A 27,945-nucleotide genomic window follows, 5' to 3' on the forward strand; every position below is an offset into this window, starting at 1 on the left:
TGTAACTAGCACATTTCTAAATCCCTTCATTTAAAAATTATGCCTGCATCCACCTGAAAAAATGTATAAAGCTGCAGTCCACCGTCTGTTGTCAGGCAAGATCCGTCCGTGGTAACAGAGAAGTAGAAAACAGCAGAGAGGAGGTCAGAGCTAGCTCAGATCCTGAGCCTGATAAAACAACTACTTCTACACAGCTTCTGAAGATCATCCTGCATTTCTGTAAGTGTGATTTATACCTCCTTATCAGCTTTCTGAGCTCCCTAGAAGAAAATAAACATGGTGGAAAATAAGGGAAATGAGGTCGCTCAATCGAGTACTGGGACAAGGGATATGACCCCTGCTTTCCAGTGAAATGCATCTAGCTGTGCTCCACTTTCCTCTCTGTCTTGCTAAAGTCTCTTTCAGTAGAATATATGGCAGGCGACTGTACTTTTGCAAGGGTTTCTTAACAGTAATCCCTCCGCGGCAGTAAAGTCTGTATTGCCATCAATGGCAGATTTCTGAACCTTTTCCTTTCTCTCCTTTCTCTCTTGCTGTAGATCTTGCAGCGATCAAACAGAGATCTAATGGTCTCTGAATCTGGAGGCCTAAGGAGAGGGAGCACATGTCAGTGCATCCTCCCCTCTACCAACTCTCTTGTCATAGACTAACTCTAGTCTTTTCTCTCTCTCATCAGGAAGTAGGGCCAGCTCACTCCTGCCCCCCCCCCCCCCCCAGACAGATAGAATAGGGTGGTTAACCCTGTCCCTGCCAACCATACCACGCCATGCTGGGTGTACATAACATTAAATTACAATATTACATAACAAATCTATTTGCATATACTCCCCTGCACTGGGGCACTGCACTTATTTATGTTCTATAATGAATGACACCATGCAATAAGGAGATGAGATAATGATTTTGAGCAGATTGGCACATTTTCTGTGATATGCTAATGTTCCCCTCCACTTCTCTAGACCAGTGTTTCTTAACTCATGCATCCTAAGGTTTCCACGTCACAGATCTAGGTGGTATACAGGTGGTATTTTCAAAAAACTGAAGCATGGTATACTGAAAGTGATAATAACATGATAGGTGGACAATGTGAAATTATGCAGCAAAGCTCTGCCTCTCTTCTAGCAATGTAAGTAGAGAGAACAAAATGGCTCATGGCTCTAAAAAAACATTAAGGCCTACAGCAAAAAGGAGCAATATGCCTTTGTGTGTCGATAAGTGCTTGTATATTTATCTGATTGTTTGGGTGTGTACTTAAGTGTGTATGTACAAGAGCTGCAGAGATAGTGTGGAGGATAGGAGTAGTTGTACAGTTTGGACTCCTCCTGGGCTGTGCAGTGATAGGAAGAATCCACCTTTTATTCCCTCTGGGGAACTCTCATATTTTGGGGCTCTTCTGCTTGATGGAGGTTGAGGTGCCCTTTGATGTTGATGGGTCCCTTGGCACAGCTGTGGATGTTGGTGCAGTGTAGCAGTGCAGGAAACAATTTGGCTAAGTTAACAACAAATGGTTCTTTACGGAAAACTCAAGTTCAAGCACATGAATTGTCAACCAGCATGGACTTCACTGCAAATGTTAATTGTCTTTTATGCACCGTATGCCTCATAGACTATCTATGGAAAGAGCAGTGGGTCCGTAGTTAAAGGCTATCTGTCATCAGATTTGTATTTATGAAACTGGCTGATCTGTTACATGTGCGCTTGGCAGGTGAAGGCATCTGTGTTGGTCCCATGTTCATATGTGCCTGAAAATGATGTTTTAATATATGCAACTGAGCCTCTAGGAGCAACGGGGGCATTACTGTTACACCTGGAGGCTCTGCTCTCTCTGAAACTGCAGCACCCTTTCCACTTTGAAAACGTCATCGTGTCTCGTTCTGTCAAAGTGGAGAGGGTGCAGATGTTGCAATGGGGATCTATTGTTACTCAGTTTTGTCTTCTGCAGGAGTCTTTCCATCAGTCCATATCGACTTTAAAGTGGATTGCCATGTACACGTGTGGTAAAGGTGTCAGTGAACCCTAGGTTCTGATAATTATGGGGCTCCCACCTATCAGACATAATTTCCTGTAGATTAATTGTATTTTAATTTATTGACAGATTAGTTCGACCATAGGTCTTTCTCTGTTGCCAAAACTTGGCAATCCCCCTTTGCCGCCACCACCCTGCCACAGCCACAACTTGGTATTACCATTCCCCTTGGCAAAAGGCTGTGCCCCTACACACTGTCAGTGTCCAATCATGGCTGGTACTATCAGACTGTGTAGGGATACATGCTCTTGATCTATCTGTCTATCTATCTATCTATCTATCTATCTATCTATCTATCTATCTATCTTTGTATCATTGAAGAGCTTAGCTATAGGGTTGCAATTGCATATTGGTCTTGGTGCCTGTTGAAGTCCATAGGCCCCTCTGCCAGATAGGAAAACACCTGTTTTATTTGTAGTGCATTGTAGATAGGGCCTGTTTAAAGGGGTATTCCCATCTTGACATTTATGGCAGGCATATAAGCCGCAGGATATCCTGTGGGTATTACATATCCACAGGATATTCTATAAATGGAGAGGTGGCCGTGTGTGTTCGACTTTCTCCATGCTCAGTCATCTCTCCATCCAAGGTGGTGCCAGATGACACATTCTCCCTTCTCCCACCTTCGAAAACCCACACCCATCGGGCATTTATGAGATATCCTGTGGAATACTCAGATGGGAATACCCCTTAATAGATTTTGCATGTAGACATTTAAAGCCTAGAAGATTTTTGACTTGCAGAGAAGACTCCAAAAATACAGAATGACGCCCATTGGGGGAGATTTATCAAGACTGGTGCAAAGGAAAAATGGCTTAGTTGCCTCTAGCATACCAGATGTATTCAGATGTACCAGATGGTCTGAACGAACAGTTTAATTTTGGCTGCTTTTTCTGACTCCCAGGCTAAATGACCCCCATTTGTACATTCGTTGGGGCTTTCTTCCTTTGTGTTTTTATTTTATTTTTTATCTATTCTACTCTATTTATATACTTGAGTCACTGTGAGTGATCTATTTCATAGGGATCACCATGTGGGAGTTCCAGTCTGTATTTTCAGAGAGCTCCACCTCCATTTAAATGTCCTTTAGTGTGTTTATATTACTCACATTAGTAGGATGCGCAGACTATGCCCTGCAACCTGAGAGGCCCGTATGAGCATCAGTTGTTGCTATGCAGCAATGATGCAATACGGCCCTCTCAACCACGCCTCCTCCCCCACGTGATGCATTCCGGCTGACTTGCGCTTCCGGATGTGATTCTGGTGATGTCAGCGGACATCCCAGAAATGGGAGGTGAGGCGCGGGTCTCGTATTTATTTGAATCGGCGGTGTGGGACGCCACGCCGCTGACAGACAAATCATTTTGCCATACATGCGCCATTTTGAGGGAGTAGGGCTGTTGACTGGCCCTCCTTTAGTGCAAGATTAACACCGGACTGAAACTATGGTGTTCTCCACTTGCCTAATTTTCATATCATTTTTTCAATCGTGATCCCTCGTCCTCTGATGAATCTGGGGGAACCCATCAAGACGAAACACGTTTGGACATTTTTTCTTTGAGACTTTTTGAGACAGTAATGTTTCTTTTGTTGTTTGTTTAGGTCTGGGGAGGGTATTGTCAGATATTAGGTGTTTCCTCTTCCATCCTCCTTTAATAGGGTTTCATTAGGGCTTGGTAGCATGGCAACGTTTCAGATGGGGCCTCTCTTGTCAGGTCGATGACTCTGTATTTAGGAGGTTATTAGGGAATAATAGACTTGACAGGGTATGGTAGAGACAGACTGTATGGGCCAGATTTATCATTAGCTCAGGTCAGAATAATGGAGTGAAAAAGTCCCCCAAAAAGTCCCAAACACTAAAACTGCGCACAAATTTTTTCTGCTCTGCACTATGCTCGCCAGTTTTCTGAAAGTGGGCGTGTTTTATGTAAATGAATCTCTAGATAGATTTACTATTGGGACTATTTAAAAAGTCGCAAAAAAGTCGCAATTTTACTCCAGTGAGGACCATGCTTATCTTATGAGACTTTTTAATAGAACATGCGACTTTTTCATAAAAACGTGCGACTTTTGTAAAGCTGCTTACTGACGGATAAACTGCTACCATCAAACCACATTTATTACAGTCTTAAAGAGCCGATCATAAATCTGACTTGGCTAAAACTGACTTTAGCCATATGTGAAAGTGGAGTGAGCTGTCAGAGTCGTGATAAATCTGGCCCAATCTTTTTATAGTATTCTACCTTCCCCCCTATCATTGATATCGCCCTAATCAGACCGGAATTCAAGTGCCAACTGAATGAGCAACATACCGGTAAGACCGTTCTTTTTTCTTTATCTTTTTCAATTTATTGTACATTTTTGTCTATTTTTTAGATACGATCAGATTAAAAGTTAAGTTTTATGGTGTATTAAATGGCCCCTCTTTTGCATTAATACAATTAGATTGATCCTTTAATTTTCTAAATGAGCGCTGAAAAAGGAAAGGTGGAATCTGATTGGTTGCTATGGTCAACTAAGCCAGTTTTACTTTATGCCAGTCTTGCTAAATCTTCCCCTATGTGTTCTGCAATTTGTGTTTTTTTCCCCCTACAATCAGTGGAAGGAGAGATGGAAACAAGCCATTAATGTCTATTTATTTTTATGACAAAATGTTTTACAAGTTTCTTTCAGGAACAAAAAAAACTGTAATAAAAAGTTGAGGATTAAACAGATCAGAACTTATATCAAATGTAGTTTAATAGACTACACTTCAGGTTACAAAGAAATAAGGCACCCACCTGTCATGAATACATCTTAAGAAGGTGATCAGTCATTTAACCACCTTACTCCTAAAGGAAGAGACTACATGCTGGCTACACTTTACAAGCTTCCTTTTTGTTTCAGACGAATACTGTGTTCCCAGCCAGGGCTACGAGGCATGTGGCTCTGTGAGGGTTAAAAGGGAGTGTTTGTAGCAAGCTTTTTGTCACCAAGGAGAAAAGTGTAAACTATTGGTAAGGAAACAAAACACTTAGCAGCTCCTTCAGAACAGCTATTCCCCCCACTGTCATTTGGGGAATATTCTCTGCTGTCTGTACATGACGCTACAGGACGTCCTCGCGCTCAGCAAAAGATGACATGGGACCTCCATAGACAGGGTACTGGCATGTGGGCTGTCCAAAGAGATCTCAGGTTTGTACTTCAAAAGAAGAAGCTTGGTCGTATTTAAGAAGTTATGTATAGTGCGAAAAGTTGTCAGAATTGCCCATCTTCGGTTCATGATATACATTTCTACTGTAAGTCCTATGTAGACAGTTTTTTATTGCCTTTTAGGGTGCTGCCACACATTTTTTTTTCTTGTGAATTTTTTTGTTGTAAAAAAAAAATCCAACCAAAAATACCTTTCTTGTGCAACATTTGTTAAATGTTTATTTAGACATTTGTTAAGTGTCTGTCTGGTGTTTTTGGCATAAGAGTATTTTTTGCAAGTCTTTCCGTAGCCCCGCAAAAAAAAAATAACATGTCCTATTCTTGTCCGTTTTGCGGACAAGAATAGGCATTTCTACAATGGGCCGCCCGTTCCGTTCCTCATATTGCGGAAGGCAAACGAGCGGCTTCCATTTTTTGCGGATCCGCGGTTTGCGGACCGCAAGAAACGGAGCGGTCGTGTGCATGTAGCCTAATTCTGTAGTTATAATCTACAACCATCAATCCTTCAGTACCAAAATCCCATTGTATGTTTTATCTATAAATGTGCATGCAGAAACTGCATGAACTAACACGTATGTCCTTTGTATGTTCTTCTAGACTCCATTATCACTCCTTCACAATGTTTCTTTATCATTAATAGCTGGTCATCAGGGTTCCACGTTGATCAATAATGTCCAAGTTGACAAATGTCTAATAGGTATTAGCCTTTATAAGGCCCCCTACACATATGTCCGGCTCAGTTCCCCTCCAGCATGAAGCAGAAAACACCTGAGGGGAACTGAGCCAGAACTGATTCCACAGTTTTCTATGGGATAGTTCACATACATCCAGTGCAGCAGTTTTGATGCCAGATGCCATATAGCAGGACAGAAAAACGCTGCATGCTGCGTTTTTCTGTCCGACGCTATAAGTGTACAGACGTCGGATCTCTGCACTTAAGTGCTGTGTACGTATATTTAGGCTCACAGCCTAAAATACCTGGCCAGACACAACTGATGTATTTGGAACTGTACGAAATGTATCGAGTAGGTGCAGCCCTAAATACACTTGGTGCATTTTCTTCTCCTACACGCCAGGATAGTGATATTGTAAAATATCTAATTTGATATAGTTTTTGTGCATTCCCTTTAAGGTTAAGACCACATGGCAAGGTCATGTGGTGTTCAGAAGGCGGTTGGGAACCACATGGTCAATTAGGCCGCAGCTGCCTTTTATTTAAGTAATGAAGACTGCATTGTATAGCCGATCTTCATTGTTAATGGCCGCACAGCACCTTCAATGTCATGCAGCCATTAACAATAACTGGGTATATAGTGCAGACTTCATTCGTTAAATTAAGGCAGCTGCAACCTAATTGGCTGCACAGCTATCAACCGCAGCCAGCGCCAACCCAAATGGCTCACAACTAGTGATGAGCGAACTTCTGTTTTAAGTTCGGCGTCTAAAGTTCGGCTTCCGGTTAGCGGAGAATCCCGATATGGATCCGGATATGGATTCCGACTTCCGTTGTGGTCCGTGGTAGCGGAATCAATAATCGGCCATTATTGATTCCGCTACCACGGACCACAACGGAAGTCGGAATCCAAATCGGGAAGCATATCGGGATTCTCCGCTAACCGGAAGCCGAACTTTAGACGCCGAACTTAAAACAGAAGTTCGCTCATCACTACTCACAACCAATCTATGTGGTCGTACCCCAATACTTTCCCTCCTGTGCACAGTGATTTTACGAAGAGCTGTGGAACCATAACAGCAATGCTTCTAGTGGAGAATATGAAGGTGTCTGTCCACAGAAGTTGTGAGGAGCTCTAACATGGCTGTATGCATGAGCAAATCTGTGAACAAGAAAATATGTGGACAGCTCATGAATAATTATGTACATGTCATCTAGTGTTGGGTTATCAATCCAGAGATCACAACTAGTACTAGGCTCCATTTTGATCAGTCAAAGTAGTAGTAGTAGTCATAAGCATGGTCCTCACTGGAGTGAAATTGCCCAATCAACTGTGTGCGCTGCAACCTTCTCTCTGTTTTATCTAGGCCGAGTGACAACACATTCATTTCTCACGTGGCCTAGGAGGAGCTCACCCCCATTAGAGTGAATAGGTCCTCAGTATAAAATCCCGGAAAACCCTTTTAACAATTGCTATATCTTTTGACTTCACAGGTGGACAACAATGCAAGTACAACTTCCCATGAGAACTGTTTTGTATTTCAGATATGACAAAATGGCTTTGCTTTAGCTTCTGACTCTCAATCCTCTTTCGGATAAGATGATGCTTAAAAAATCCTTGGTATTATTGTATATGTGAGTCCATTCTTAGTAGAGAAACATCCTTTAAAGTGATAACTTCAAAATGTCAGCACATCAAGGGGGCAGTGTCCGTAGTATCCGAACATATAAATCCAGTGAACAGTACCTCTATGCCATGAAAGAAGACTTGGCTGAGTGGCTGAAGGATCTGTACAATCTGGATGTAACAGTGGAGAACTTCATTGAAGTCCTGGAGACTGGAACTTTACTTTGTTATCATGCCAACAATGTGACTGAGGTAGCAGGTGGATTCTCTACAGAATATCCTGCCTTGGCTAAAAAACTTTTGCTACCAAAATCTGGAGTAACATTCAATGCATCAGCGCAGCCTGGAACCTTTTTGGCGAGGGATAATGTATCCAACTTCATCTATTGGTGCAGGAAAGAGATGGTCATTAAAGGTAGGGATTGTCTGATATTGGCAATATAATCAAATGATTCACTTGGCTTGTGTACTATTCTTAGTATGGGGATAAGAAGGTCAATGAGAGACAAGTATTGACTTTTGTTACCAGCATAAAAGTGTATATACAAATTAGTAATCATGGGGGCCTTATAGTAAAACATGGAATGCCACCAGTCAGTAACTGTTGCATGGTTCCTCTTCTTTAGTTATCTTAGTTCCCTGATTATGGTTGTTCCAGGTAACCATTTCTGTACATTGAAAGAGCTAGAACGTTAGTACAATTTAAATGTGAGAGTAGATTTTATCCTACTGGATGGCCATAACTAGGCAGACATGACATTAACTTTGGACTGTGCAGATGATACTTTAGTCAGGGGTTCACACTTGCCTGTTGGTTGCCACCCTAAGTGTTATTGAAACGGGTCCCGCAAGTTACACTTTAAAGCAACAATTTGGATTAAAATAAAAATTCTAACTGCCTAATACATAGTTAAAATATACCTGGTACCCTTCTTTTTAGTCTTCCTGTTGGGGTCCCTCCAATTCCCTGTCCCTCCTTAATCCCTGTAACTTCTCAGACTACTCTATGCATACTGTGCTTTGGTAGTATGAGCAATTCCCCTCTTGGATTGGTTAGATAAGAGTAGTGTGGCCATTTTACAGAAATGAGGATTGAGCTGGGAATAGGAGGAACCGCACCAGAAAGATTAAAAAGGAAGACACCAGGTATTTTAATTATGCATAATGTTTTTATTGCGAGCTGGAAGACCGTGTGAAGCAAAAGGGCCTTATTTAATACACAATAATATGCAAACTGTTAATCCCACTCTCAAGGGACCCACAAAATGTACGGAATAGGCCTGGAAGCGCGCAAAAATCATACTATGTCCTCTTTTATATCTGCCAAAGGGATTGTGTATGGAAATAGGAATATTTTGATATTTATGTTGCGTTACCATCGTGTTATTCCCCCAGTCTGATGTTCACAAAATGTATATTATGCAAAATGTGAATTATATTGGAGGCAGATGTTTCGAATGGTGTCCTGTCCGTTTAACATATGTCTTGCTGGTGAGATCTCAAACATTTTGATCGCTGTATGAGTGCTCCCAGAAAAGGAACATGTTGAGAAATCACTCATTTAGGCCTCAAGCACACAAACGTATTTTCTTTACGTGTTCGTTCCGTTTAAAAAAAAATTGAAATTACATTGAAAGCAATTTAGATCTCACATTTTTTCACATTATGTATCATACGATTTCTCCCAATTTATTTATGTACCATACATGAGCGTGTGACTGTATGGGAGCAGTAGTACTCAAGGTTCTGACACTCCCTGGGCCATGAAGTGATGTGGAAGAATGCATATGATACCACTTGGAACCGAACCCGAGTTCGGGAAATGGTGAGACTTCGCGAAGTAATAACTTCAGCTCATCTGAGCCAATACATTCTAATACTGTACAGAGCGCTCACTCCATACAGTATTGGACCGAAGTTTTATGCAAATTGACTTAGGATGTTTCAGCCGAAGTTGATTCGCTCGTCCCTAATTCTGACATTTGCAATGTGGACACTGCATATATTACTCGACTCTGTTTACTTATGGACTTGCTCATATGTGTTTCTTGCCTATTCCATTATGAAACGGATTACTAAAGTACTGATGCAATGAGTGTTTAAATAGAATTTTCCATCTGTCTCCACATTAACTTGCCCACCATTGAGGTCATTGGGACAGCAATTACCATTGATCATTTCTAACATTTCACAGGAAAAATTAATTAATTTGACCAATGGACCCTTGATCGTTGTCATTTCAATTTAATGTGCAATAGATCAGACAAAACCTACATTACCTTTTATTCAATCATTTTTTACACAAAAATGGGATAATACATATCACCAAAACACATCATAAAATAAAATGCCCAATCCAACCTAAGCTGCACATAGATAACATAAATCTTTATTTAAAGAGCCTCTATTAAACCAAGCATACTGCCTGGTAGGGTTGATCATGCTGATTAAAACGATACCTCTTCTTTTGTCTGTATGAGAAAATAGCTGCAGAGATATCTAAGTTTTTATTCATATGCAAGTGAGCACTTTGGAGCACCAGGGGGTGAGGCTGAATCTATGGAGCACTGCTTTTGTAACACCCCTGTGCTCTGCACACTCTCCCTCCTGTTTATTGCCAGTGCTAGACATCAGCATGCTGAGGGCAGAGCTGTGTTCTAGAGCGGTGTTCTAGCAAGTATATATCATATCGACTCCATACTATAACCTTACGATATTGATAGGTTTTCTATGGTTAGTAAAGCTTATATACATATTACTGGTATATTCACAGGCACAATACAGTTGCAAGAAAAAGTATGTGAACCCTTTGGAATTATATGGATTTCTGCACAAATTGGTCATAAAATGTGATCTGATCTTCATCTAAGTCACAACAATAGACAATCACAGTCTGCTTAAACTAATAACACACAAAGAATTAAATGTTACCATGTTTTTATTGAACACACCATGTAAACATTCACAGTGCAGGTGGAAAAAGTATGTGAACCCTTGGATTTAATAACTGGTTGAACCTCCTTTGGCAGCAATAACTTCAACCAAACGTTTCCTGTAGTTGCAGATCAGACGTGCACAACGTTCAGGAGTAATTCTTGACCATTCCTCTTTACAGAACTGTTTCAGTTCAGCAATATTCTTGGGATGTCTGGTGTGAATCGTTTTCTTGAGGTCATTCCACAGCATCTTAATCGGGTTGAAGTCAGGACTCTGACTGGGCCACTCCAGAAGGCGTATTTTCTTCTGTTTAAGCCATTCTGTTGTTGATTTACTTCTATGCTTTGGGTCGTTGTCCTGTTGCAACACCCATCTTCTGTTGAGCTTCAGCTGGTGGACAGATGGCCTTAAGTTCTCCTGCAAAATGTCTTGATAAACTTAGGAATTCATTTTTCCTTTGATAATAGCAATCCGTCCAGGCCCTGACGCAGCAAAACAGCCCCAAACCATGATGCCCCCACCACCATACTTCACAGTTGGGATGAGGTTTTGATGTTGGTGTGCTGTGCCTCTTTTTCTCCACACATAGTGTTGTGTGTTTCTTCCAAACAACTCAACTTTGGTTTCATCAGTCCACAGAATATTTTGCCAGTACTGCTGTGGAACATCCAGGTGCTCTTGTGCAAACTGTAAACGTGCAGCAATGGTTTTTTTGGACAGCAGTGGCTTCCTCTGTGGTATCCTCTCATGAAATCCATTCTTGTTTAGTGTTTTACGTATCGTAGATTCGCTAACTGGGATGTTAGCATATGCCAGAGACTTTTGTATGTCTTTAGCTGACACTCAAGGATTCTTCTTCACCTCATTGAGCAGTCTGCGCTGTTCTCTTGCAGTCATCTTTACAGGACGGCCACTCCTAGGGAGAGTAGCAGCAGTGCTGAACTTTCTCCATTTATAGACAATTTTTCTTACCGTGGACTGATGAACAGCAAGGCTTTTGGAGATACTTTTAGAACCCTTTCCAGCTTTATGCAAGTCAACAATTCTTAATTGTAGGTCTTCAGAGAGCTCTTTTGTGCGAGGCATCATTCACATCAGGCAATGCTTCTTGTGAAAAGCAAACCCAGAACTGTTGTGTGTGTTTTTATAGGGCAGGGCAGCTGTAACCAACACCTCCAATCTCATCTCATTGATTGAACTCCAGTTGGCTGACACCTCACTCCAATTAGCTCTTGGATATGTCATTAGTCTAGGGCAGGGGTAGGCAACCTCCGGCTCTCCAGCTGTTGTGAAACTACAACTCCCAGTATGCATACTTGCTCTGCTCTTCTAAGAACTCTCATAGAAATGAATGGAGCATGCTGGGAATTGTAGTTTCACAACAGCTGGAGAGCCGCAGGTTGCTGATCCCTGGTCTAGGGCAGTGGTGGGCAAACTTTTTTGTCAACTAAGCCAAATATCGCCAAAACCACGATTGGATTTTTTTTTGAGAGCCACATTTTTAAAACCTAAAATATTGCATCAACAGTACCAGTGAGGACTATTAGGGTTCGACCGTGTGCCCGCCGTTGCCATATTGCAGGCCGCATACAGCGGGTCCGCAATACACGGGCACTGGCCATGTGCAGCCCGCATCAAGGACCCATTCACTTCAATGGGTCCAGGATCCGGGATATGAGTGCTACAGAGTGCTTTCGTGGTGCTTCTGGCTGTGCCTCCGCACCGCAAAAAAGTAGCGCATGCACTACTTTTTTGTGTGCAGCCCGCATCATGGACCCATTCACTTCAGCATGCGCTACTGTTTTGCGGTGCGGGCAGTCGGATGCGGATTGCGAACCCCATTCAAGTGAATGGGTCCGCGATCCTCATGCAGCTGCCCCATGGTCTGTGTCTGTGCATTGCGGACCGCTATTTGCGGTCCGCAGCACAGGCACTGCGCCCTTACATTCGTGGGCATGAGCCCAGAGTGTGTTTTTACATACTTTTCTATGTACTTTCTTTTATTAGGATCTTGATTATTATTTCATTTTATCTTTATCATTTTTTACTTTTATTAAACTTGTCTGCAGATGTGGATGTAATGTGGATGACGCACTTATGGGGGATATCTGTGGATGACGCACTTATGGGGGATATGTGTGGATGACGCACTTATGGGGGATATCTGTGGATGACGCACTTATGGGGGATATCTGTGCATGACGCACTTATGGGGGATATCTGTGCATGACGCACTTATGGGGGATATCTTTGGATGACACATATATAGCATAAGATGCTATATATGTGTCATCCACAGATATCCCCCATAAGTGCCCTCCACAGATATCACCCATAAGTGCCCTCCACAGATATCCCCCATAAGTGCCTTCTAGTAAGTAAAGTAATGTATTAGTGAGGGGAAGGGAGGAGGCAGGGACACTTTCGGCAGGGCCGGTGCAGTGCACGGCGCTGTGCACACACCGGGGTCAGCTCCTACCTTTCTGCTGCAGGACATTTCGCTCCTCCTGAGCGGCGGCCTCTTCACCACTCCTCACATGGCCGGCAGTGGGCAGCCGAACTAGAGCGCCGCTGCCCGCCCTTCTGCTGCTGTGCGCAGCGTGACATCTCTCCCTCCGTCACACGCCTCCTGCCCCGCCTGCCTGCTTCATTCATAAAATGGAAGGAGCAGACAGACGAGGCAGGAGGCGCATGACGAACATTTTGCAAGCAGCTTGAGCGGCGCGATATGGCTGCGCGACCGCCCACCCACCAGCCCGCACCAAAGAGCCGCTTGTGGCTCGCGAGCCGCACTTTGCCGACCACTGGTCTAGGGGCTCACATACTTTTTCCACCTGCACTGTGAATGTTTACATGTTGTGTTCAATAAAAACATGGTAACATTGAATTATTTGTGTGTTATTAGTTCAAGCAGACTGTGATTGTCTATTGTTGTGACTTAGATGAAGATCAGATCACATTTTATGACCAATTTGTGCAGAAATCCATATCATTCCAAAGGATTTACATACTTTTTCTTGCAACTGTATATAATTATAAAGAAACCAGGAATATTAGCTTTCTAAGTATTGAAAAAACATTATTCTTTATATGGTAAGTCTATAGCCTGATAAGTGGTCAGCCTTGCTTATAGAGATCCTAGGTTCAAGTACCAGCAGAGACTATCACATTTTTTCTTCAGATATGTTTTTTCCCCCCCTCGTTTAATCCATAGTGAAAGGCTGTATCCTTACTACATTATTTATTGTTTTTATGCTTATAAAGCTAAAACATATTGCTGGTTTATTCACAGTCACAATATATGATTATAAAGTAACCAGTATGATGTATTAGTTTTCGAAGCATACAAAACACTATTCTCAATATAGTAAGGCTATATACTTTTATTATAGATTAAATAAGAGAGAGAAAAAATATCTGAAGAAAAATATGTCTCTCCCAAGATTCAAACTGGGGATCTCGATATGCAAGGCTGACCACTTTCCTCCAAGCTACAGGCTTATCACATTGAAGACTGTGGTTTTTCTATACTTAGACAGGTAACACATATTACCGGTTTCTTTATAATCATATATTGTACTTGTGAATAAAGCAGTAATATGTATATTAGCTTTATAAACATAGAAATCCACTCTTCTCATTATGGTAATGCTAGATGTAACTAGTGTATATGATATGTGCATGCAGTGACGGAACTAGAATTGACTGGGACCCACAGTAAATTTTTGAAAGGGGCCACCCCCTTGGCCCCCTCAGACCGGACTAAAAAAAACCTCTCTTCTACTGTGAACACCTCCACTCCCATGTCTATCCCTGTCAATCAAGGGGAGGGGGGAGTGTGCAGAGCACAGAGCATTACAAAAGCAGTGCTCCATGGATTCAGCCCCACCCCCTGGTGCTCCAACATGCTTAGCATACAGACAAAAGTATAATTTTAATCAGTATTCTTAACCCTACCAGACAGTATGCCTGGTTTAATAGCATTGATCATGCTGACATAGGCTCTTTAAATGAGGACCTTTCACCACTTCTGACATACTTGTTTTAATAGCGTCATGCATTCCCCATGTAATAACAATTCAGGAGCATCTACTCCTATGGCTCTATGTTGTGCCATTCCTTTATTATTTCTACTAGAAGTTATGAATGTTACCATGAATGTGAACCACAGAGGGTTGGTAACAAGTTGGAGGGGGGGGGGGGGGGTGTAACTGCATAGTCTGAAAGTGGCAGCAACTGGTTACCACCCCTCTGTACCTTTACTGCAGACTGCTAGCAATTGATTCATAACTTCTAGTAGAAATAATAAAGGAATGGAACAACATAGAGCCATAAGAATAGATGCTTTAGAATTGTTATTACACAGGGAATACAAGTAGCTATTAAAACAGGCATGTCAGGAGTGGTGACAGGTCCTCTTTAAAGGGGATTTTCAGGTCTTTAGTGGCCTATCTTCAGAAAAGGTCAACAATATCAAATCAGTGGGGGCCAACACTTGTACTGATCAGCTGTTTGGGGCAGTCACCATTATACAGTGGACAGAACAAGAAGCAGAAGACGCCATGCAAAGTGTAGTGGCTGTGCCGGGGTACTGCAGCTCAGCTCCTATTCAAGTGAATGTGAGCTGAGCTGAAGTACCCTGGCACTGGAATTTATACAGTGGACGGAGATTTCCATCCACTGTATGCTTTCCAGTGGCTGCCATAACACGCTTATTGATAGGTGTGCCAGGTGTCAGACCCCACCAATCTGGTATTAATGACCTATTCTGAAGACAGGCCATCAATATCTAAGTCCCAGAAAACTTTCTAACAATTGCAGGAAAGAAAATTAAATATAAATATTAGATATAGAGGATAGTGTTTTAAATGAAAGATCTACTTTTCGCAAAAGGAGCCAGCGATGGTTATTTAAATATATTTCTGCCTTTGGCGAACAGTTTTATTCTTATAAATTCCAAAAATTAGCTACATGGTGGTCGGCAGATGTAACATTTTCCTGTCTGTATCAAACATTATTATTTGTAAGAAAAGTGGATGGCAGTCAACCTTAATACATGGAAAAGAGATACGGAAACTATGGGGCACATTTATTAAGACCGGCGTTTTAGACGCCGATCTTAATAAACTCCTAAACTGGCAGGCCTCGATATCTTCGGCGCATCCAGCGCCAGTCTAAATGTAAGCCAGCTTCCTAGCCGTCTTACATTTAGACTTTTTCTAAGCCTAAAACAGCAGGGCCATCCCCTTCCCTGCCCACAATGTTAGACCTGGCGTGAACAGGGATAAGCCATAGATTGCGGCGCAACTAACCATTGCGCTGCAATCTGCGCCTGAAATATGCCTAATTATCCCCCACTACTTTCACACTAGCATTGTTAGAATCCGGCAGACAGTATGCAAACTTAGATCCTTTTTTTCTGGATCCGTTAGACTGATCTGGTGAAATACCGGATCCGTCACATCTGGTGTCATCCGGAATAACGGATCTGGTATTTAATTTTTTTCGAAGATCAAAAGCGAAACCAGCTCCTCCTATATCCCGTTGCATGCACAGACCGGAAAACCGGAGACGGCGACATAGCAATTGCCGGAACATTTGGTACTGGATTTGGCATTAATACATCTCTATGAAAATAATGCCGAATAGGGCAAGTGCGTATTGTTCCAGTATTTTGTCTGGTCAAATACTGCACAAGGGACGGAACGGAAGACATCCTGATACATACTGAACAGAATGCTTTCCATTAAGAATGCATTAAGACAAAACTGATACTTTTTTTCTGGTATTGAGACCCTTTACCGGATTTCAATACTGGAAAAGAATAACGCTAGTGTGAAAGTACCCTTAGGCGTATTTCAGATTAATAAATGACCCTCTACCCTGTATATATTTAGCTATTTTTAATTTGAGATATATCACATTTCACGATTCCACCATCATATTTTGACGAGCCATCCATTTTTCTAAATGCAGGCCTTCTCTAATCTAGCTAATAGAGTTCTATAAGCTGTGTTATTCAGTTGGGGCCACACATGTTTCTACATCAGCAGCCATGTTGGGACTGGAGAGATATGTAAATGGAAAGCCTACTGTACTACATAAGCGAGTGGTCTGCCCGGTGGGGTACAATGGCACCGATGGCCTTATAATAGTATACTACTAAGTTTATTATGCCTGTATATACGGCATTGGATGAGGAACCACTGATCAAAAAACTGATTTGACTTTGTGCTACCTTTAAGGGTGTTAAGTCCTGACAGTCCCGTGGTTTTCATCCTTTAACCTTTGTACAGGGATCTAGACTTCGCAGCAGGAGACAACGTGTAGTGTACAGACCAGGAAGCGGCGCTCGCAGGGAGCACCACCTCCTCATCTAACAGTTGTTCGGCTGGGCTGATGGGTGTTGGACCCCCACGATCAGATATTGATATCCATAGGATAGGTCATCAATATATGTGTAGCTGGACAACCCCTTACATGTGTCTGGATGTCAGTTTAGTCTGCATAAGAACAAAATGATGAAAGCAGAGTTGGACAGCTGAATGGTAGATCTTAACATTTACCCGTCTGATATAAAATATGGTCCCATGATCGATGACAATGGTCATGCCTAAGGTGTGTACTGTAGTCTTTCTCTATAGTAACGCAATCTGGCTAGACTACAAATGATTGCATAGAAACCATTCATCACCAAAGAAACCCAGTTAGAGTTAAGCAATGGTTTGAATATCAGTGACACAGATCATAATTCATATTTATGCATTTCTCAAAAAACTATAAATACATGATTTTGAAATGAATTTTAGTTTTACATTAGAAATTATTGCATATTCTTATTTATGCTTTTTTTTTTTTGTTTTTTTTTTCAGATGTCCTGATGTTTGAGACAGAAGATCTAGTTCTGCGGAAGAATGAAAAAAATTTCATTCTGTGCCTGCTAGAATTGGCTCGACGAGCTTCTCGCTTTGGTATGAGCGCCCCTGTGCTCATTCAGTTGGAGGAGCAAATTGAGGAGGAAATACGAGAAGAATTGGAACTGCCACCAGTGGAGATCCCGCTCCCCAAACCTCCAAGCCAAAGAGCATTAATCGACTTTAAGAATTTGGACCAAATGGTAAGTCAATGTCTTAATGTAAAAATCTGTGCCAGATTAGGAGTACAAAGTCCTGGCACACAAATCCCACAAGGCCACATATGATATTGTGATATTGTGAAAAAATAGTTATGTGCAATAAATGCTGAGGTGAATTTTGCTTTACTTGGTCATGTCATATGTAAACCAACAATACAATATGGGAAATAAAGTGCCTAATTACATGGTCATGGACATGTGTTACCTCCCCAAAGGCACCAGATACAATGATAAAGCATCAGATCCCCCTCCCCAGCAACCCCAAATAAATACCACCATGCAGGATAAAATACTTCCCAAACAGCACCAAATAAATATCACTGTGAAGCATTAAATACCACCCAGGAGTAAATAAATGCCACAGTGCAGCAGTTACCGCTGAGAGCTCATTATGTATCTGGCCAATGGCAGAATGCAGGGCTTGGGCGGCCCTCTGGGCATCAGCCCACCGGGAAATTTCCCTGTAAGGTCTATGACCAATCCGCTCCTGGCAGGGTGGTTGGATGGAAACTAGCAGTGTATAATGTGATGGAAAAATCAATCAATCCAGCAAAGGAGGCAATATGGATAATCCCAATACATTAGTAAGTACTGTATTTTTTGCCCCATAAGACGCACTTTCCCCCCTGTCCCTGCATCTTATGGGGTGAATACTAATGAACGCTTCCATTTATGGAAGCGCTCATTAGTACCGGAGGACCGGAAAGTGGTGAAGGCTCTGTACTCACCGCTTCCTGGTCCCCGTCTGTCGGCTGTGCAGTGGCTGCACACAGCGTGAGGGCGCTCTGTGACTTAACGCTGTGCACGCCGGTTCACAGCACAGCCGACAGCAAGAGGAAGAAGATCGCGGGCGGTGAGGAGTGGCATCATCCAGGAGCAGGAGAGGTAAGTGGTTTATTTATTTTGTGATCTGAGGCTGGGGGTTGCTGAATTATGGATGGAGGCTGATCACATATGGCTGGGGGATGATATAAGGCATGGGGGTCTCATCTGAGGTCTGATTGGGGGTCTTCTTTATATTGAGCTCTGATCTGAGGTCTTATTAACATTGGGGGTCTGATTGGATCTGTGAGCTGAGGTTTGATTAACATTGGGGGTCTGATTGCTGATATGATCTGAGGTCTAATGAAAAATATCTTTTTCTTATTGTCCTCCTCTAAAACCCAGGTGCGTCTTATAGGGAGAAAAATATGGTACTTTATATTAGCTTTCTCTACATGATAAATGCCTCTTACTGAAGTGAGACAACCTCTTTAAGGAAGAGGGGGCTGGATTTAGTCTGGATAAATTTTGTCTACACAGTGAGCATGGCCATTTTGTTGGAATGAATTTTCTAGTTACTAATAATATAAAATAGATTAGTTAACAGTACCAGTCAGCTATAGTATATACATAGTACCAGTCAAAGTATATATAGCTGAATAGCTAATCTGCCCAGTTACGTAGTGGTAATTTCTCCCTTCACTGCATAAGGCCTCATGCACAGGACCGTATGTATTTTGCGGTCCGCAAAAAACGGATCCGCAAAAAATACGGATGACGTCCATGTGCATTCCGTATTGTGCGGAACTGAGCAGCTGGCACATGATAGAACAGTACTAACCTTGTCCGTAATGCAGACAATAATAAGACATGTTCTATTTTTTTGCGGAACGGAAATATGGACATACAGAGACAAAATGCACACAGAGTAACTTCCGTTTTTTTTGCTGACCCATTGAAATGAATGGTTCCATATACGGTCTGCAAAAAAAAAAAAAAAAACAGACACTAATTGTGCTAATTTGCCTTTCAACAGCTTTGAAAAGCTGGGTAGCATATGGAGGTATGTTGCAGATCAAAATACATATATAGTATATACTCATGGTTGTCCTGATATTATACTTAGGATCTATGTAGTGATAAATGCCTTCAAAAAGCTAGACCAGCTGGCCGTTCAGAGTCCTGGAAAAGCTAGGTGACAGCACTAGGCAGCTGCTTTGGAGACAACAGATTTCATTGCCCTGGAACCATATTATAGATTAACATAAGAATCAGGGCAGCATTGCTAGCATTTTATATAACCAATATGTCCTCATCACCGCCCCACAGAAATTGTTACCCAGCTTTCCCAGACTGCAAAATTCCAAATTTGCCTGCATTATAGTGATAAATCCCTTCATATAGCTAGACCAGCTTGCTGTTTAGAGTCCTGGAAAAGCTAGGTGACAACACTGTGCAGCTGCATTGTTGAAAACAGGTTACATTACCATAGGAATGATGCACACAGCATGCCAGGGTGGCATTGTGTGTATTTTATATAACCAATATGCCCTCATCAATGCCCCACAGAGGTTGTTACCCAGCTTCCCCAGACAGCAGAATGCCAGATCAGCCTATTTATGAATTGGTATTGTAGACTACCTAGATGGATATGCTAAGTAGGACTTTCAGTTACAAATCCTCCAGGCTACAGCATAGCAAGACAGATTTGTCATTCAGGGTTCTGGGAAATCTGGGTAACAAATGAATGATGATAATACCTGTAAAGTGCTACAAAATATGTTGCTGCTCTATAAGTGGGTAAAAAAATAAAATAAATATGGACCTCTAATAGGGACTACTAAATAATAAGTCTACCTAAATAAATAATTTCCTTACTCCCAAATAGTGCCTGCAGTGTAGACTGCAATATACTAAATCTACCAAGATAAATCCCCCTTCTCATCTCTAAATAGTGCTATAACTAGGCAGATTTGCCTTTCAGGGTCCTGGGAAAGCTGGATTACTTATAATATGTGTATAGCTCCACAAGACTTGTAATTCAGGTCTATGTATAGTGTGAACAGCTCCACATAGCTTGTAATCCAGTTCTTCAACATTGATGGATGCGAAATTTGCCTTGACAGACAGTGAGAAATCCCTCCTGGCTATGTAGGCAAACTTAACATTCAAACCTGGGTAACACTTTCTGTTGTGCCAGTCGCCTGGTACTGTCTAGTATTACTGAACACAAATAATAAGGGGAGGTTGGATTTCCAGGTCTTTTTAAGGTGCTCTGAGTGTCTGTTGATGTGAATGCAATGTGAGCTTATGCTAGTCAGTCCCCAGCTGAAGATGGAGAGGCAGGGATACTGCAGGATATCTGTTTAATTGTTTTCTGCAGAAGTTTGCAAATGTCCATGATGAAAGGACTACAGACAAACTTTCCTGAATAGGTTATGCTTCATTTTTCTTGTTTTTCATGGTTTAGTAGCCCATTAAACAAGGCAGTGTTTATTTGACTCACATGCGGTAACAAGCTTATGGTCACTACAGTCTTTGGCAGGCAACAGGCTTATTGGTTAGTCTCAATGAGGACTAAGGCTAACTTAAAAGCAACAGAATAATTTGGTACACTGTATAATTAAGTGGTAATGGACAAATATGATGCTATCCCTTTACGAGGTACCAACTCATTCTCCCTCTAGCTTGTACTGTAACCAACTACCTGGATGTTGACAATCCGGCTATTCTCTTCTCGCAGGATGGGGTATCTGACATAAACCCTTGAGCGCACAATACTCATCCCCATCGCAGTATCTCTTCCACGCGTCACAGAATATTGCCCACAGTCTCTCACACAATGTTGCTTGCAGGCTGGCAGGTCTCTGTTACAGTCCTGTTTGTTTTAAAGGCCTCAGCCCCTTCCAGGTGGCATCTCTTTAGCCTTCAGCTTTTGCTCCAATTGCTCTGCACATACGGCTTCTATTACACTAGCTAATCTCTCAGGTGGTGTACTCCTGTTTCCAGTAGAAACCACCTCCACTACTCCTAGCAGCAATAACAGCAATAAACACTGGACCTGTTTCCAGTAGAAACCACCTCCACTACTCCTAGCAGCAATAAACACTGGACCTGTTTCCAGCAGCAGCCACCAGCTTACTCTTCCATTTCCTGCCCTGTATGGGCTCCTGGGAGGTGTAGGTCACATGAAGAGGTCAGAGATATGTGTGGGGAAAAATAGCTTTTAAGAGCTCATGCACATGACCGTATGCAATTTGCAGTCCGCAAAAAATACGGATGACGTCTGTGTGTAGTCCGTATTTTGCGGAACGGAACAGCTGGTCCCTAATAGAACAATACTGTCCTTGTCCGTAATGCAGACAATAATAGGACATGTACTATTTTTAAATAAACACAAAATAAACGGAACGGACACAGAAAGAAAATACGTTTGTGTGCATGAGACCTTAGGGTAAGAGTTGTTTGGTGGTGGCCATGAGTTCTAAGGGTTATTTGGGGACAAGACTAGATTCTCCTAGCAGCCTATACATTCTGGGCACCACCATATATTGTTTTCACTTCAAGTAACCTCACCCCTTGTATTATCTAACTGTGATAATACAATTGCTCAATAGATGGCAGCAAAAAATCAGTGTTGTTCTAAACACACATACTTCAAGTGCAGACTTTGCAATGTCCATTACATCCTACCCAAGTGTCAGTATACTCCTCCGAGAGTGTCAGTATACTGATGTCACTGTCTGCTAGTGACATCTTCATTATACATGTCCACCATTGTCTAGGCCAGTGATTGCTAACCTCCGGCACTCCAGCTGCGGTGAAACTATGACTCCCAGCATGTTCCATCCATTTCTATGGAGTTCTGAGAACAGCCAAGCAAGTGTACATCTTGGGAGTTGTAGTTTTACCACAGCTGGAGTTTTACCATCACAGGTCTATAGGGTGTCTCAACCACAGTGCTGCACCCATTTGTTATTCTCTTGCTGGTGTGTGACAGTGAAGTGCACAGATTATCACAACATGGCAGATCATTATAAATGCAAGTGCCGGGGATATATAATAGCATGCATAAACATAATAGCAATGCTGGCATGTTCTACCATCAGTCACATTGCAGTGCAGTTAGGAGGTATTGCCACTGCAACAGGGTCAAATCCAGTGGTGTAACTAGAACTGACTGCACCCCACAACAAATGGGGCTCCCCCCAGCAACCCCCTCCTCCCATGCAATCCTCACTCCTGCGTCAGTTTGATAGCTGTCTCAGACCAGGCAGCTACTCCGTCTGTTTCCTACACGTATATACTGTATGTTATGTCACAGTTGTCAATGTATAATACCATTGAGGGGGCCCTGACAATAAAATCTTTCAGTCCTCCTTCCGGACAGGCCTTTTCTCCGGCCCGTGACCCTTATGTAGTGAATAAGGCTGGAGTGGACTTCTGCCAGCACGGTGGACTTGCGGTAGTATGCTGTAGTTTTATTCCGGCTGCCTCTCGGCATGTTTGCAGTGCTGCAGCCGGACCTCCGGCCCGCGACCCTTATAGTGAATGGGGCTGGAGCGGACTTCTGCCAGCACGGTGGACTTGCGGTAGCATGCTGTAGTTTTATTCCGGCTGCCTTTCGGCATGTTTGCAGTGCTACAGCCGGACCTCCGGCCCGCGACCCTTATAGTGAATAGGGCTGGAGCGGACTTCTGCCAGCACGGTGGACTTGCGGTAGCATGGATCCGGCAGGCATATATATATAAAATGAATAAGCATAGCTATGCAGCTGTGTAATCATTATGCATATGATTTTATGAATGATGTGTTTACATGTATGCAGGCAATGTGCTTACTTACATGTAATGACAGTGGGCAAGGTGTACCTAGGTGTGCCCCACAGCAAACTTTTGAATGCACACACCAAGTGGTATTCTTTTGGGTCGGTACAATTACAGCAATCCCAAATATGTCTATTTTATCAATTCTACTATTTTTATACAACAGCACATTTCATGGAAAAAAGACAGGATAACCACAGTTTAAATGTAAATGTTATTGGTTTGTGTGTGTATCGTGCAAGTCTTTGGTGTTATCTATTTTGTCGTGGTATCAATAAGCAGCTTAAAAATGTGCAGAAACAGTGATTAGATGGGCAAGTGCCTATCTGTTCACTCCTTTTAGGGAAAAAAGCCATATTTGAATATTAAAGAGTAAGTCTGGGAGGAGGAGGGGATAACCTGCACAGATGTCCATGTTACCCCTCCCCCTGGGGTCATGTACAGTAGTTGCACAGAGAAAGGGGTATCTATATCTCTCTCCTCTTCCTAAAGCCTATCAACACGTCTTTCACTGGCTTTTCCTTTTCCTCCTCCATGCTGGCCGAAACCATAGCCAGCTGAAGGGAGGCTGTTTTATCCTGCTCCATCCCCAGCTATATAACAGCCACATATAAGAGCCAGGTGTTCTCTTAAAGTGGACAATTTAAACCTTTAGGTTTTACATTCAGATATTCTGAAGTCTGTATGTCTATCTGTATGGTGGCTTGCGGTTTAAAAACTTAGAACAAGTTCTGGTTAAAGGGGTTGTGTAGGCAATACATATTGATGACCTATTCTCAGCATAGGTCATCAATATCTGATTGGCGGGAGTCTGGATTTCTCCAATGGTTGCTAATAATGTGGTCAAAAAAAGAAAAAAAGAAGCCTACCAATACCAACTTCCCCATACTCTGGACCATTTTCCCCCAGCATTTCTTTGGTGATATAAAACATTCTCATATCGCACCCTCTTCACCAAAGATAGCCATCAAGCTTTGGAATATTATGTGAGATCCAAACTTGAGTAACCAGCAGTCTAGCTAAGAACATAATTCTTACCAAAAGAATCTTTTTATATTTGTGACAATTAACTCTAGCATGGTCACTCAATATAAACTAATGACACACAGATACTTGTGCTATTCAAGTCTTTTATTGAGCACATTGAGTAAACACCAGTAAAGGGTGTATTAGATACCCCGATGCCGCAGACGATAGTCAGATAACTAGCCGAGGACACCACTGCTACTACATTGTTAGCGATCATCTGCCAGAAAATCTGGCATTTTATTACACCCTTAAGAGAACCAGTTGATCCCACTTTAGCAGCAATCACCTCCACCAAATGCTTCCGGTAGCTATAAATAAGATTTCAAAAACATTGTGGTGGAATTTTCTATTTCTCACTGAAAATTAGTCTCAGTTAATCAATATTTCTCAGATGCCTTGATTGCACAGACCTCTTCATGCCATGCCACTGCTTCTCAGTCAGTAAGATTAAGGTCAATACTCTGACTTCCAAAACACAATTCTTTTTCAACCATTTTAGTTGCTTTACCTGAGTGCTTAGGATCATGGCCTCATTACATCTCCCAACCTCTTTTCAGCTTGAGGTCATGGACTGCTGTCCTTAAATTCCCATGTAAATTTTTTTGATACACCTTATATTTCATGGTTTCCTCAATGATTGCAAGGCATCCTGGCCCTGAGGCAGTAAAGCAGCCCCAAGCCATGATGCTTCCTCCACTGTGCCTCACAGTTGAGATTAGGTTTTGGTGTCAGTGTGCAGTGTTTGTTGTACTTTGTTGTAACCCATTTGCACCACGATCTCTCTCCATCCGGTGTACTCAACTGCCAGAATGCTCACCTGGCGCTCTGCTCTGTGGTCCCAGTAGTGTAAGCTCCCTGGCAACCTCCTGCCCCTTCAGTGGTTATCTCCATAGAATTGCTCCGCCACTCCATGCAGGCTGTGGCCTTCTCCTTCCTACTTCCTCCTGGCTTTGCCTCACTCTGTCCATAAAGCCTGTGTGCTCACTCTGGCTCTTAAAGTGCCAGTACAAACGCACCTTAGTTCTACCCGACCAATGGCTGGTTACCTTAAGGCACCTTCCCCCTGTGGGAAGGTGCCTGAGCAATAGATTCTAGTTCCCTTCAAAGGTGTGCCACTTGTTTATTCTCCCGTGTATGAACTTCTATCTGAGATTTTAACCCTCGCTACCTGACCTTGGCCTGATCTCCCAACTGACCCTGAACTGCCTCCCCTGACCCTTGGACTGAGTTTAGATTGCACAATCTCTGCCTACCCTGACCTCAGCTTGCCCCGGACTACGATTTTGCACTATTGTCTTATAAACCCTGTGGGTCAGCAGTCTGCTGAAAAGAGGCTACTCCAAGAGGCAGCATCCTGGTGGACAGCTGCAGTGGTGTCCATATTCCTGAATAGGGGGTTAAAGGGTGAAGACCAGTTGAGCCACTTAGATAACTCCCTTAGGAGTAGCCCTAAGTCAAAACTGTACAGTAGACACATCAGATCTGGATCTGCTTTTTAACAGTGTTATTTATCTTCTAAACATTGTGTCGTGCATTTGTACTACACGCCTCCACTTTCTTCTTATTTGTCTATAGAACATTTTCAAGAAGCATTGTGGCTTCCTTTGTGGTGTCCTTCCATGAACACCCTTTTTGTTCAGTGTTTTTCTAATAGCATATACATAAACAGAGTTTTTTTTGCAGTTTGTAGAGTCTTCTGTAGGTCTTTTTTACCCTTGGGTTTTTCCACCTCTCTTTGAGTGATGTTAACAGGACAGCCACTTCTAGAAAGAGAATCAATATCCCTGAATGTGTTCCTTTTGTAGATAACAACTTGTCTAACTATGCATTGGTGCTCACTGCACATCCAGTTCTTTAGCAATGTATTTGTAGTCTTTTCCAATGTCTTTCATCTCTACAACATATCTTCTTGAGTCTTCTGAAAATCGTTTGCATTGAGACATGGTTCACACTAGCCAATTTTTTTAAATGAGAATAGTAAACAGGCTTTGTGTACCTATATTTAATTGGAGTATTGGTTTTACTGGCCCTTTTCCTAGCTGAGCTCCTTAACCCCTTAGTGACCAGTCTGTTTTGGTCCTTACTGACCAAGCATTTTTCTAAATTCTTTATTTCTATTTCGCAAAAGAAACAAGATCATGGCATGCTGAATCACATACAACCGAAAATAGTAGTCGGGCCTATGCCGACTGACATCCTTCAGCATAATCCAACAATGCAAAAACAATAACAGCACACAAGTCAGTGTTCGATATGCAGCCTATGGTGACACTAAAGCACCGTCACACATCTGATAAGTACCCTATAAAATAAAAAAGGAGAAACAAAGGGCCAAAGAAGACATGGCCTCAGCATAAAAATAAAGAAAAATTCAATGAACAAGAACATGAATGGGGGGGGGGGGGGGGAGACACAGGACAGGGACACAAGGGAGGCATTAAGGGACAAAGGGCTAAGGTAGCAGGGGGGGGATAAAAGAAGTATACAGGAGTGTCCATGTGAGACTCTCAAGCCAGCAAATTCGACCAAGCATTTTTCTTCCTTTTTTTAATGGCACCATTTTGGTGTACACATAACTTTATGATGAACTTTTATTAACTCTTTCTGGGAGGAAAATGTAAAAAACAGCAATTCTGCCACTGCGTTTTTATGTTATACATTTTACGGCGTATATTTTTCGGTACAAATAACCAAATATCTTTATTCTCTGGGTCAGTACGATTACAGTGATACAAATACATGTTTTTTTTCATTTTTTTTACGTTTTACTACTTTTTTTGCAATAAAACCCCTTTTTTTTAAAGGATAAAAATGTTTTTGCATTGCAGCTTCCCAAGACCCATAACATTTTTATTTTTATTTCTATGGAGTTGTGTGAGGGCTTGATTTTTGCAGGATGACTTGTATTTTTCATTGGTATCATTTTGGAGTAAATTATGCTTTTTGATCGCTTGTTATTACTTTTTTGGTGGCAACTAAGAATAAATTAGCAATTCTGTCATTTTTTCTTTATTTTTATTTTTACGGCGTTCACCGTAGGGTATACGGTAATTTACGTGATATTCATGTAGTCCGTGTAGTTATGGACACGTAAATACCAAACATATGGGGGGGGGGGGGGGGTTTGATATTTTTTTCATTGAGAAGCATATTTTTAGTGGAAAAAAAGTGTACTTTTTATGGAATTTTTTAATTTAATAAATGTATTTTTTTTTCTCTGTATTTTTTTACCACTTATTAGTCCCACAAGGGGACTATTACAAACAGCCTTTTGATTGCTTTTAAAATGCAATGCACTATCCCTATAGTTCATTGCATTTTAATGGCAATGCTATCCTAACATTGACCAGCAGGCTGCTGGAAATTACTCAAGGCTGGTCTGGGGCCTTCATAGGCCCCAGCTAGCCTTCCTACACATCGGCACACCGCGATGTGTCCCACGGCATGTAAAGTGTTAAACAGCCCAGATCAGCACTCATGCCGGTCCGGGCTGTGGCTCTCATATGAGTGCAGCACTTAGACTGAGCTGCCGTAAAAAAGGGCGGCCCAGCCTAAGGCCCTTAGTGACCATCGTAAAAACACGTATCGGTGGTCACTATGGGATTAATTGAAATACCATATGCCAACTAACTCTTGAAGAAGTCATTAGGAAAGAGTCACTTAGCTTTTCTCCCTCCACTGTGGATGTTTATTCATTATGCTGCATAAAAGACATGACCTGTACAACTAATTGTGTCT

At 42.1% G+C, this 27,945-nt stretch overlaps 1 protein-coding gene across 2 annotated transcripts in view; it reads left to right on the forward strand.

Annotated features, from left to right (window-relative positions):
- The first annotated feature begins 5,083 nt into the window (after positions 1 to 5,083).
- The window catches only part of GAS2L2 (growth arrest specific 2 like 2), a 36,172-nt gene continuing 13,310 nt past the window's right edge, over positions 5,084 to 27,945 (forward strand). Inside the window, exons 1-3 of one of the 2 annotated variants that reach the window (XM_044287081.1) lie at positions 5,084 to 5,200; positions 7,386 to 7,933; positions 17,328 to 17,572. In XM_044287081.1, the coding sequence (XP_044143016.1) occupies positions 7,576 to 7,933; positions 17,328 to 17,572 (603 nt within the window). In that variant the 5' untranslated portion in view covers positions 5,084 to 5,200; positions 7,386 to 7,575. The remainder of the gene's footprint in view (positions 5,201 to 7,385; positions 7,934 to 17,327; positions 17,573 to 27,945) is intronic. The other variant, XM_044287082.1, reaches the window with a different exon arrangement.

This window comes from Bufo gargarizans, chromosome 3 (assembly GCF_014858855.1).
Source record: "Bufo gargarizans isolate SCDJY-AF-19 chromosome 3, ASM1485885v1, whole genome shotgun sequence".
NCBI classification, from domain to species: domain Eukaryota; kingdom Metazoa; phylum Chordata; class Amphibia; order Anura; family Bufonidae; genus Bufo; species Bufo gargarizans.